This window comes from Helianthus annuus, chromosome 15 (assembly GCF_002127325.2).
Source record: "Helianthus annuus cultivar XRQ/B chromosome 15, HanXRQr2.0-SUNRISE, whole genome shotgun sequence".
Classification (NCBI taxonomy): domain Eukaryota; kingdom Viridiplantae; phylum Streptophyta; class Magnoliopsida; order Asterales; family Asteraceae; genus Helianthus; species Helianthus annuus.
In genome coordinates, this window is record NC_035447.2 from 101,776,082 (window position 1) to 101,787,656 (window position 11,575).

Here is an 11,575-nt window from a genome sequence, read left to right on the forward strand (position 1 = left end):
TAAGTTTTAGCGGCGACGCATGTCACTGCTAATGATCAATAGTTTCGCCGCTAATATATTTCTTAGTCGCTATTGCCCCTAATAATTATAGGGTTTTCAACGGACAATAAACGGTTGTTCGTTGGATGTAACACCTAATCAATGATTAGGATTAGTCAAAAGGCCGCGTTCCAGATCACCTGTATTAGCACGACATCAAAGGCGTCACCGCTAATACACCAGTTTCTAATAGTATTTAATTAAGCTTAAAAAGGTTTAAAGTGTTTTCAAGTCTACCAATTAAATTAGCATATGCTCGTCTTGACATCTTACACAGAAAGAAGTGATGATCACAATTCATATATAAACCAGAGTTGCGTAATAATACTAGGTCGATCTCTTTTTTTATATTTTACTTTTATTGTGTTGGTTAGACAAAATTACCTATCTAATCTCTCAAGTCTCAACTTATATATGCTCTTTAAATACTTTGTAATTACTTCTTCAGCATTACCACTAACATAAAAAAAGTAATGAGAAGAAGTATGGTGATTGGTGAACACTTAATGACTTTTGACTTTATATTCTAAAAGATGGTTAGTAGGCAAGCAGCACACGTTACTTTTTTTCAATATAAATACGTTGTCATCTTTGTAACAAATCTATAGAAGAAAACCTAAAACTTGACTATGGAGGCATTTTATGTGATCCTCTCCATCGTTACCATTATATGGATTACCAAATTTGCTTTTGTAAACAATAAAAATTTACCACCAACCCCATTCCCATGCGTACCCATAATAGGTCATCTTTACTTGGTGAAAAGCCCTCTCTACCGAGCCTTAGGTAAACTATCAAACCGTCATGGTCCCATGCTCATGCTCCGGTTTGGAACCCGCCGGGTGTTGTTGGTTTCGTCTCCTGAGGCGGTGGAGGAATGCCTTACAACCAACGACGTTACTTTTGCCAACCGTCCTCATTTGCTTGCCGGGAAACACCTTGGCTATGGCTACACCACCCTTTTTTGGTCAAGCTATGGTGATCATTGGCGTAACTTACGTCGTATCGCCTCACTTGAGCTCTTATCGGCGCATAGGTTACAAACCCTAAATTCTATTCGTGCCAAGGAGGTGAGGTTGTTGGCTAAGAAGGTGTATCGTAAAGTGGTGACCGATGAGATGGTGGAGATGAAGTCAATGTTTTTTGAGTTGATGTTGAATGTAATGATGATGATGATTGCGGGAAAGAGGTATTACGGTGATCACGAGGTGGATGTGGAGGCGGCTCGGCAGTTTAAGGAGATTGTAATGGAGACGTTCGTGGTAATGGAGACGACGAATGTGTCGGATTATTTGCCATGGTGGAAGTGGCTGGGAGGGAGGGAGTTGGAGAAGAGGATGGTGGCGTTGAGGGGAAAAAGAGATGGGTTTATGCAAGGTTTGTTAGAAGAGCATAGAAACAGAAAGAAACCAGCAGTTCTCACGACAAAGGATGGTTGCACAGAGGCGACCGTGAAGGAGATGGAACAAAAGAACTTGATTGAAGTTTTATTGAAGTTGCAAGAAACAGAACCTCAATATTACAAGGATGAAGTCATCAAAGGATTAATGCAGGTAAAAATGAAACCCAGGGGCGAAACCATAGTGTTAGGAGCCGTAGCACGGGCAGCGGCGGCCCGTAAGACTTATCAATCTAGGCTAAGGCCTAGGGCCACCTAAAAACAAGGGCCTCTAATTTTATATATTAGATTTGTTTTTTGCCATTTAAACAACGTTTCTAGGCCCAATATTTAGGATTTTACACTATGAGTTCGCACTGTCCACGCACGCAACACATCAACCCTCGTTGGCGTCTTTTGAGTAAGAAATCTGAAATTGATTGCGGATTGAGCGAAATTAGGGCCGATACTAGGAAAAATCATCGCTCTAGTTATTCAATATCTCAAATCTGAATCGCAATTCATTTATACCAATAATACGGTCCTGACTTTGTAGTTCGCTTAGGGCCTCCAAAAACGTTGGAACGACCCTGAGCACGGGTTACGGCTCAACCTTGTATCCGTAGTGTATTTTTTCGGTTTTATACAAATGATACCATTAAAAAATACGAGGATACCCATAATTAAAAAAATAGGATACTTGATATTACTAAATCCTTTTTTTTATAAGCCCAAACATTTTACAACCCGAAAACTTGTAGAACAATTAAGTCCGAGTGATAAATTAAGCCCAAATTAACATTATTAGAATTGAAAGGAGACCCTAAATATAATTGATAAAGTTAGCTCAAAATCCAAAACAATATTATAATTGAAAAGGTGATCTTACTCGTCTTATAGCGGAAACCGAAACACATAGTTCTTGTCCTTTGGTTTATCGGGTAGTGAAGTTAGCTTTGGTTTTACCAGTTGCAACCACAACCGTTTAAAGATGTTTTTCTAAATTGAAGCTTGTCAAGATAGGTTTGCGCAACCGAATGGCTCCGGAATATTTAAACAATGCTATGGTTTGTGCGGTCGAAAAGAAACTTTTGATAAAGTAAATGACGACGATGTGATTGAATGATTTTAAGCTATGAAAAAAAGAAGAGAACAAATCTATTAGATATTTGTTTTACTTTATTAATTATCGTTTTTTTATTGTATGATTGCACGCTAAAAAATCGGGATAACCCTAAATTAATTGGCTAGCTCCGCCATTGATAAAACCTATTACTTATGTGTGTATATATATATATATATATATATATATATATATATATATATATATAGGACAAAGATCCGTTAGGAACCACCCTTTATTGCGAGAACCGCGAGAACCAATGTGAACACAACCAAAAATGCCTAAAAATAGCTAAAAAACACACAGATTTTTTTTAATATTTTTTATATAAAATTCGCTACTTTTAGTAGCAAATTTTTTTTAACATAAAAAATATTAAAAAAAATTTGTAGATTTTTTTAGGTTTTTTGAGGGTTTAGTTTTTAGTATTTTAGCTTAGGGGGGGGGGGTTAGTTTTTTTTTTTTGGGGGGGGGGGTTAGGTTTTTTTAGGTTTTTTAAACTATTTTAGGTTGTGTTCACATTGGTTCTCGCAATAAAGGGTGGTTATTAACGTTAGTAACCACCCTTTATTGTGAGAACCGCGAGAACCAATGTGAACACGACCAAAAATACCTAAAAATAGCTAAAAAACACACAAATATTTTTTTAATATTTTTATCAAAAAATCATTACTTTTAGTAGCCAATTTTTTTTAATTTCTTTTTTAAAAAAATAATTTTTTTGCTACTAAAAGTAGCGATTTTAATGTAAAAAATATTCAAAAAAAAAATTTGTGTGTTTTTTATTATTATTATTTTTTTTAGGTTTTTTGAGAGTTTAGTTTTTAGTATTTTAGCTTGGGGGTGGGGTTTAGTTTTTTTTTTTTAGGGGGGGGGGGGGGGTGGAGGGGGTTAAGTTTTTTTTTTGGAGGGGGGGGGGGTGGGGGGTTTAGGTTTTTTTTTTTTTTTTTTTTTTTTTTTTTTTGTTGGGGGGGGGGGGGGAGGTGGTGGGGGTTAAGTTTATTTTTTTTAGCTATTTTTGGTTGTTTTTACATTGGTTCTCGCAGTTCTCGCAATAAAGGTGTTTCTCGCATGAACCTTACTCTCTCTCTCTCTCTCTCTCTCTCTATATATATATATATATATATATATATATATATATATATATATGGGAATGTTCAAATGAAAACCACTAGTTATCGCGAAAACTAACTAAAAAAGCCTAAAAAACTTACCAACTTTTTTTTGCATACCAATTTTCTCTATTTAAATTATATAAAAAAACATTTTTTTGTAGTGCACATGTGTAATATTACACATGTGCACTACAAAATGTTTTTTTTTTTTTTGAAAAAAAAAATTTATATAAAAAAACCTGCGATTTTTAATAAAAAGTTGAAAAAAATAAAAAAAAAATTGTGTGTCTTTTAGGCTTTTTTAGTTAGTTTTCGAGTCTTCGCGATAAAAGTGGTTTTCATTGAACCATCCCCTATATATATATATATATATATATATATATATATATATTTGTATATTACCTAAACAAAACAAAACCAATGGTCGGCGGGAATAGTGCCTCCGATTGATTGGAGGAAAGGGGCGGCAAGGGGAATAGTGCCAGGCACCTGCCTCGCACTTCCCTATTGGCCCAATTAATTTATGATTTTATCCCCACTTTAAAATTATGATTTTGCCGTCCGTTCAAAATTACGTTTTGCCCCCAGTTAAAAATATATTTACCCTTTTGTCCCTAGCTCGAAATTACGATTTTGCCCTCGGTAGAAAAAATATGATTTGACCCTCAGCCAAAATTACGGTTTTGCCCCAGTTTAAAATAAGAATATGTTTTTCTCCTAGCTAAAAATTTCGATTTTACACCAGTTTATTATTTTACACCCACTTTAAAATTGCGTTTTTCGCCTCCTGTTTAAAATTACGCTTTTGCCCCCCTAAAAATAAACATATGCTTTTGCCCCGCTCAAAATTACGATTTTACCCTCATTTCAAAAATACGTTTTCGCCCCCGGTTCAAAATAAAAATATGGTTTTCCCCTGGTTCAAAATTACGATTTTACAATCGGTTCAAAATTATGATTTTGCCCCCAGTTAAAAATAAAATATAGTACTGTTTTTTAAGTGGTTGAGAATTATTCGGCAATCACCCCGCAATACGGGAGGGGCATCAACTAGTATATATATAAAACATTGGTATGAATAGTGGTTTTTGTCTTTTTTCTGGTTTTCTTTTCCTTTTTTTTGCGTTCTATATATATATATATATATATATATATATATATAGGGAGCCGCTAGAATGAGAACCACCTCGAGTTGTAAGAACCGCGAGAACTACACCCCACGGAGCGCCGTTCGCCGCGATTTTTTTTTACAAGTAGATGTGTGCATTATAAACACGGCCGTAAAAAATCACGGCGAACGGCGCTCCGTGGGGTGTACTTTTTTACACCTCAAGTTTGGTGAAAAAAAAAAAAAGAAAAAAGAAAAAAAAATTAAAAAACACCAAACTTGAGGTGTAAAAAAGTACACCCCACGGAGCGCCGTTCGCCGTGATTTTTTACGGCCGTGTTTATAATGCACACATCTACTTGTAAAAAAAAAATCTCGGCGAACGGCGCTCCGTGGGGTGTAGTTCTCGCGGTTCTTACAACTCGGGGTGGTTCTCATTCTAGCAGCCCCCTATATATATATATATATATATATATATATATATATATATATATATATGGAGGGGCTCATGCGAGAACCACCCTTATTGTGAGAACCGCGAGAACCAATGTGAACACAACCTAAAATAGCTAAAAAAACCTAAACCCCCCACCCCCTAAGCTAAATGCTAAAAACGAAAACCCCCAAAAAACCTAAAAAAAACCTATCCCCCCCCCCCAAAAAAAAAAAAAAAAAAAAAAACCTAAACCCCCTCCCCCACCCCTCAAAAACCTAAACCCCCCAAGCTAAAATGCTAAAAACTAAACCCTCAAAAAACCTAAAAAAAATCTAAATTTTTTTTTAAAATATTTTTTATGCTCAAATCGCTACTTTTAGTGGAATTTTTTTTTTGGCTTCGAAAAGTAGCGATTTTTATATAAAAAATATTATTTTTTTTTTTTTTTTTGTGATTTTTAGCTATTTTTAGGCATTTTTGGTTGTGTTCACATTGGTTCTCGCGGTTCTCGCAATAAGAGGTGGTTCTCGCATGATCTTCTCCATATATATATATATATATATATATATATATAAATCTAAAACACTGGTACGAATAGGACTAACGTACACTGAACATTAGTACTTGTGCCGTGTAGCGAGGGTTTAACGTTTTCTTTAAGTTTCAACTGATACAGTGCAGGTCACGAAAAGGTATCGCCGCCTCGTAACGCGGGGGTAACATGTTTTTCTAAGTTTCAACGGATGTTGTACATGTGATGAAACGAATCGGACTGATACCAACTGAATGTCGGTACTGCCGTCATGTAGCGTGGATATAATCCACTAATTATTATTATCGTATATATAACACTACGTATATACGAATACATGTAAATTTAAACAAATAAATTCACCACTTGTGACCTAGTGGTAGGGTGGGTTGGGTTCTCCAATAGAGACCCAAGTTTAATCCCCACTTGTGCTACTTTGGTGGATTATGTAGTGATGGATAAAGTTTACCGTCCTTACAAAGGTGACAGGTTCTATTATGAGCTCAACCGGGTTTTCGTCCCACTATGTGGTATGCCAGAAAGTGTTTTGCTTTTGTGGTGGCATAACATCTCTCAAGTGACAGTCGGCGGTATAGTTTTCTGGGGAAACACCCAAATCAAACTCTAAAACCAGCGTGGGCTCAGTTAAGAAAACATAGTCCGGCCGAAATAGGGCAGCGAAAGTCTTTGTACCAAATAAAATAAAATAATACTAGTATATAGAAAAGATAATGATTTTGATAATTTTTCACAATCTCTCGTAAAATTTATGAGTTCTCCTTGGAGTCTTTTTATTTTAATTATACTACTACTATATGAGTTCTCATAATAAAGTGTTTAAATTTAGAAGTAGAATTAATAAATGTATGAGTTATACGGTAAAAAACAAAGATCAATCATAGGATAAAGTGTGTAAATTTAGAATTAGAATTAATAGATGTATGAGTTATACGGTAAAAAATAAAGATCAATCATAGGATAAAGTGTGTAAATTTAAAAGTAGCATTAATAGGTGTGAGTTATACGGTAAGAAACAAAGATCAATGTGTAACTAATTTAAGCATTTAAATTAGAGTGATGGTTAAGACTTACGATCTCTGGTCCGATGGTATGAGAGTGATGGTTAAGACTTACGATCTCTAGAAGTCTCAAGTTTGAAACTTGATTCAAGAAGGTTTTCCCAAGATAGTGAGTTTCATCTTTGATGATGTTCCTTGGTGAGCCAAACCCTGAAGTGTCTAAATCAATATGGATAGTTAATATCCTGTTTTAGAAAGACTCACTTGAGTATTTGAGTTAGTTCCAAACGCTATTATAAAAATAAAGTTAAGATTCCAAAAATTTAGTCATGCCTAAAAAAAAAGCTTTTTGATGTAGGTTTTGACCATTAAATGTATGAGCACTTACCAACTCTTTTAAAATATATTTTTTTTAACGGAAAATTTGGATCACTGACGGACCACTGGAGTATCAGTGTGCCACCAGCAGAACCACCCGATCATATCCATCTCCAGTAGACAATAATGCCTATACACCAATTCAGGAGGAAACCCAATAAATCTAGGAAAAACCCCCTTTGTGAGAATTAAACCCATGACCTAATGGTCATAAGCCTTATCCCACCACCAAGATACCACTAGGCTATATTGCCATGGGTACTCTTTTAAAATACTACATATATTTTTTTAAACGACTTAAATTACATTAAATTAATCTACTTTTTGTTTGCAATTAAACTCAAAATCGTATATCTAAAAGGCTTGTAGTTTTGTTATCTGAGCTAGTCACACAATGTTTTTTAAAGTTTTTAAAAGACTATTGAATATTTAAGTACTCATTTAAGCTGTTTCTTTAGCTTTTTAATTTTTCTTTGAGTTTTTAAAAGATTATTGAATACAAACTTCACAGATAATCTATCAATGTAAAAAATATATTTCAATTTTCTACATCCCACAATATTTTTAGTTACTTCTCATAATCAGATTATTTTAAGAAAGTTATATAAATAAATTACGAATAATTTAAGTAAACTTAATACCTAAAACTTAATAAATAAATAAAAAAGATAAAAAGTAAGTTAGAAATACAAACTTCACCCATAATCCAATTATAACAAAAATGCATTACATTTTCCACATCATCACCACATTTTATATTTAATTTTAATAATTAATAATATTTAAAAAATTAAATGTTATTGGTAATTATTTAAATCATTGGGTTATGTATTTTTGTAATTTATAATTTTGCCTCTCGGAGTAAAGTGTAGATCAAGTACAGACATGTTAAAATAATGGTTTCCTTTAATTATTTTTAAAATGTATTTTAACATTTAAAATCATAGTAATAATGGATTTTAATAATCCTAACTATTAGTCGTTAGCCGGTAACGGTCTTAACTTCAAAAATAACTAGTGGTGGTCCTACCTTTTCATATATTGTAAACTAATGAACCTTTACTAATCCGAAAAAGATAAGGAGACAAAAAGAAATTAAGGTTTTATTAATAAAGGTCCATTAGCTTACAATATGTGAAAAGATGGGACCACCACTGTTTATTTTTTAAGTTGAGACCGTTGTCGGCCAACAATTAATAGTTTGGATTATTAAAACCCATTATTCCAATCATAAACTACATAATCGTTTCTTCTTTTTATGTAAGGTGCTACTATCAGCAGGAACCGATACATCAAGCGGAACATTGGAATGGGTGTTATCACTTTTGTTAAACAACCCCGAAGCTCTAAAGAAAGCGCAAGATGAGATCAACGATTGTGTAGGCGAAGATCGTTTAGTGAACGAATCAGACTTAGCCAATCTTCCATATCTCCAATGCATAATAAATGAGACTATGCGAATGTACCCTCCTGGTCCACTCGTGTTCCATGAGTCATCAAAGGATTGTACAGTGGAAGGGTACCATATCCCAAGTGGTACAATGCTATTGATGAACTTATGGGTCATGCAAAATGACCCTAAGAATTGGGAAAACCCTAAGAAGTTTCAACCAGAAAGATTTATAGGGTTAGATGGTTCAAGAGACGGGTATAAGCTGATGCCATTTGGGTCGAGAAGGAGGAAGTGTCCAGCCGAAAACTTAGCCATGCGTATGATCGGTCTAACGTTGGGTACGCTTATCGAATGCTTCAATTGGGAAAGACCGACTGAGGAGATGATTGACATGACCGAAGGAAAGGGACTGGCCATGCCAAAAGCTAAACCTTTGGTAGCGAAGTGTCAACCTCGTAGAAAGATTGCCAAATTGTTATCTCAAATGTGAAAGAAACCATTGATCATCGTTCAAAGGCAGCATTAGATTAAGTCACTCATATTATGTACTAGTTTATAAACCCGTGTATTATACGAATTAAATATTAAAAAAAATTAGATTGAATAATATTTTAATTTATAAGTGTTACAAACCCGTGTATTAAACACGTAAAATAAAAAAAATATTGTAAATCATACTTCTATATAATGCTGATCACATAGTATAATCTAATTATTGTATGTTTCCGATTAGTATTAATATAAGGATGGGTTAGTAAAAAAGATTTAAATTATTGTATATTTTTTATTTTACCATAATATTCAATAAAATACATTGTATTTATCTATAAAATTAATTAAATAGTGTATTCTAATATGATTATTGACATATTTAAATTAAGTTTTTTTTATATTAGTAAGGATAAGGATTAAAAAATATTTTTAAATAAAATGTAAGTCTAAATTGTAAAGTTGAATAAGAGACTGACTCGTGGCAATAATTGAAATCTCATATTAAAAGCTAAATAAGACTATGGGTGTGGGGGGCTTGGATTGGGGGCATTGCTCGACACGTGTCAGTTGTGGGCTCTACCAGTCCACACCCAAAAAAGTGTGGTGTGAAAGGGGCGTGGCCCGGCGACGTTGGGATAATTTTTTTTTGGTTATTTTATATTAGTCATAGAATTTAATAAAGTAATTTTAAAAACACATTTTATTTATATTAAATAACTACAATGAAAAAAATACATTACATCACCAAAAAAATCAATCATCTTCATTTTCATCTTCATTGGAGTCGAATCTAGGAAGTGTCGAAACATGTTCTACCAAATCAGCTCGAAGGTTTGAATTTATTTGTCTTGACTCATTTAGATTTTAGTTTTGCGTTCTCTCTTCGTCACTAATGTCTTCGTTATTTGATTCGGTTTCCTCGCCAAAATATCAACTATTGCACGCCCTTCATCCTCTAAAATCTTGTTGTGTAGAATGATGCACGCATACGTCACGTTTCTTATTTGGTATTTTTTATACAATCGACAAGGCATGCTCAAAATGCACCACATTTTCTACAAAACACCAAATGCTCGCTTGACGTCTTTGCGTGCCGCTATCTGAACTTTGTTAAACTTTATTCTTTTAGGATCTAGGGTTCCATCTCTTGAAAATGATTTCTCAAAAACAGCCCACTCAGGGTAAATTCCATCAACAAGATAGGACCCATACATGTATTCAACCTCATTTACAAAAAATGTTCCTTTTAGTCCAACACCATTTATTAGATCATTGAAAAGGGGCGAGTGATGTATAATGTTTATATCGTTATGTGAACCAGACATACCAAAGAATGCATGCCAGATCCAAATATTTTGTGATGCAAAGGCTTCAAGCATCATAGCTAGCATTCCATGATATCCGCTTGTGTGAGAGCCTTTCCATGTGTCACATCCCCCGAGCACACCCTGGACGGGAGCCGTGAGGCAGCTATAGGTGGTACCGGTGTTTATAAATTTGTAGCGGAAAATATCATCAGGATCGTAGTTAGGAAATATTTCAAAGTTTGTAAAACACCAAAGTTTAATAGTAAACAAATGAGATAAAACTCATATTATAATCAAATCTTTTTATAGGGATAAACCCTAATTGATAAAACACAAATTTCTTCTTTTATTCAGGTAATCATAGCCACTTTATTTAAGCCTTTAGTGATCCGTAGCAGGCTTCTATTACCTTCACAGTAAGTTACATGAAATGCGTTTGAAAACATTTTATCAGCGAAAAATACTAGTGAGTTCATTCACTTGTATAAAAAGACACATTCTTATAATTTTACAGCATCAACAATTCTTACATTTGTTTATATCTATCAAATACTCAATCAGTATATCACACGGTAGTAGTTCCGATGTGATGGTGGTCATATTACTCACTGGTTAACTTTCATCCAATAGTGAAGATTATCAAGTAATGTATATAAAATCGCACACACTGGCAGTAATTTCAGAATACAAAAACTTAATCACTGTAAGTATAATTGAAAAACATTTAGGGTTTTGTAAAGCATTTGGTAAAAAGAAAGAATGACTCACTTTATAGATTTAGGGTTTTAGGTTAAAGCTTCATGCTGCTAATCCTGAGTTCCTAATAAAAATACAATGCAACACGTGTCAGTGCATCAACCCAATTCAAACTTTAATGATACATCATGAGATCAAAACCCCAACGTAGTTAACAAAGTATAGCCTTATTCAGGTAGCACTTTGGCATCCGTTGCTGGGTTTCAGATCGATCGGACAGGGTATCAAATTAGTGATCAGGGTTAAAACACTTACAACGGGGCAGAGTTTCGCAGAATAGGGGTAGTGTATTGTGCAAAGAAAGAGCAGAATGAGAGCAGAAGATCACGAAATGAATTCGAAATTGTGAAGAAACTTAAGTCCCACGTTGCTGCATTTATAGGTCAACCCGACACCCCCACGCGTTGCTACAGACACCGGGGACACCGCCGCATGTCGTGATAGAGGCCCAGTAGGCCTAGACAGGCTTCTTTTCACGTATAGCCTTGCCACACGTCGC

At 34.4% G+C, this 11,575-nt stretch overlaps 1 protein-coding gene across 1 annotated transcript; it reads left to right on the plus strand.

Moving 5' to 3' along the window:
• The first annotated feature begins 650 nt into the window (after positions 1 to 650).
• Positions 651 to 9,033, plus strand: LOC110868176 (cytochrome P450 81Q32). The gene is made up of 2 exons (XM_022117281.2): positions 651 to 1,592; positions 8,394 to 9,033. Exons 1-2 carry the CDS (start codon positions 669 to 671, stop codon positions 9,009 to 9,011), a joined length of 1,542 nt encoding a protein of 513 aa, XP_021972973.1. The 5' UTR covers positions 651 to 668; the 3' UTR covers positions 9,012 to 9,033.
• Positions 9,034 to 11,575: the final 2,542 nt, after the last annotated feature.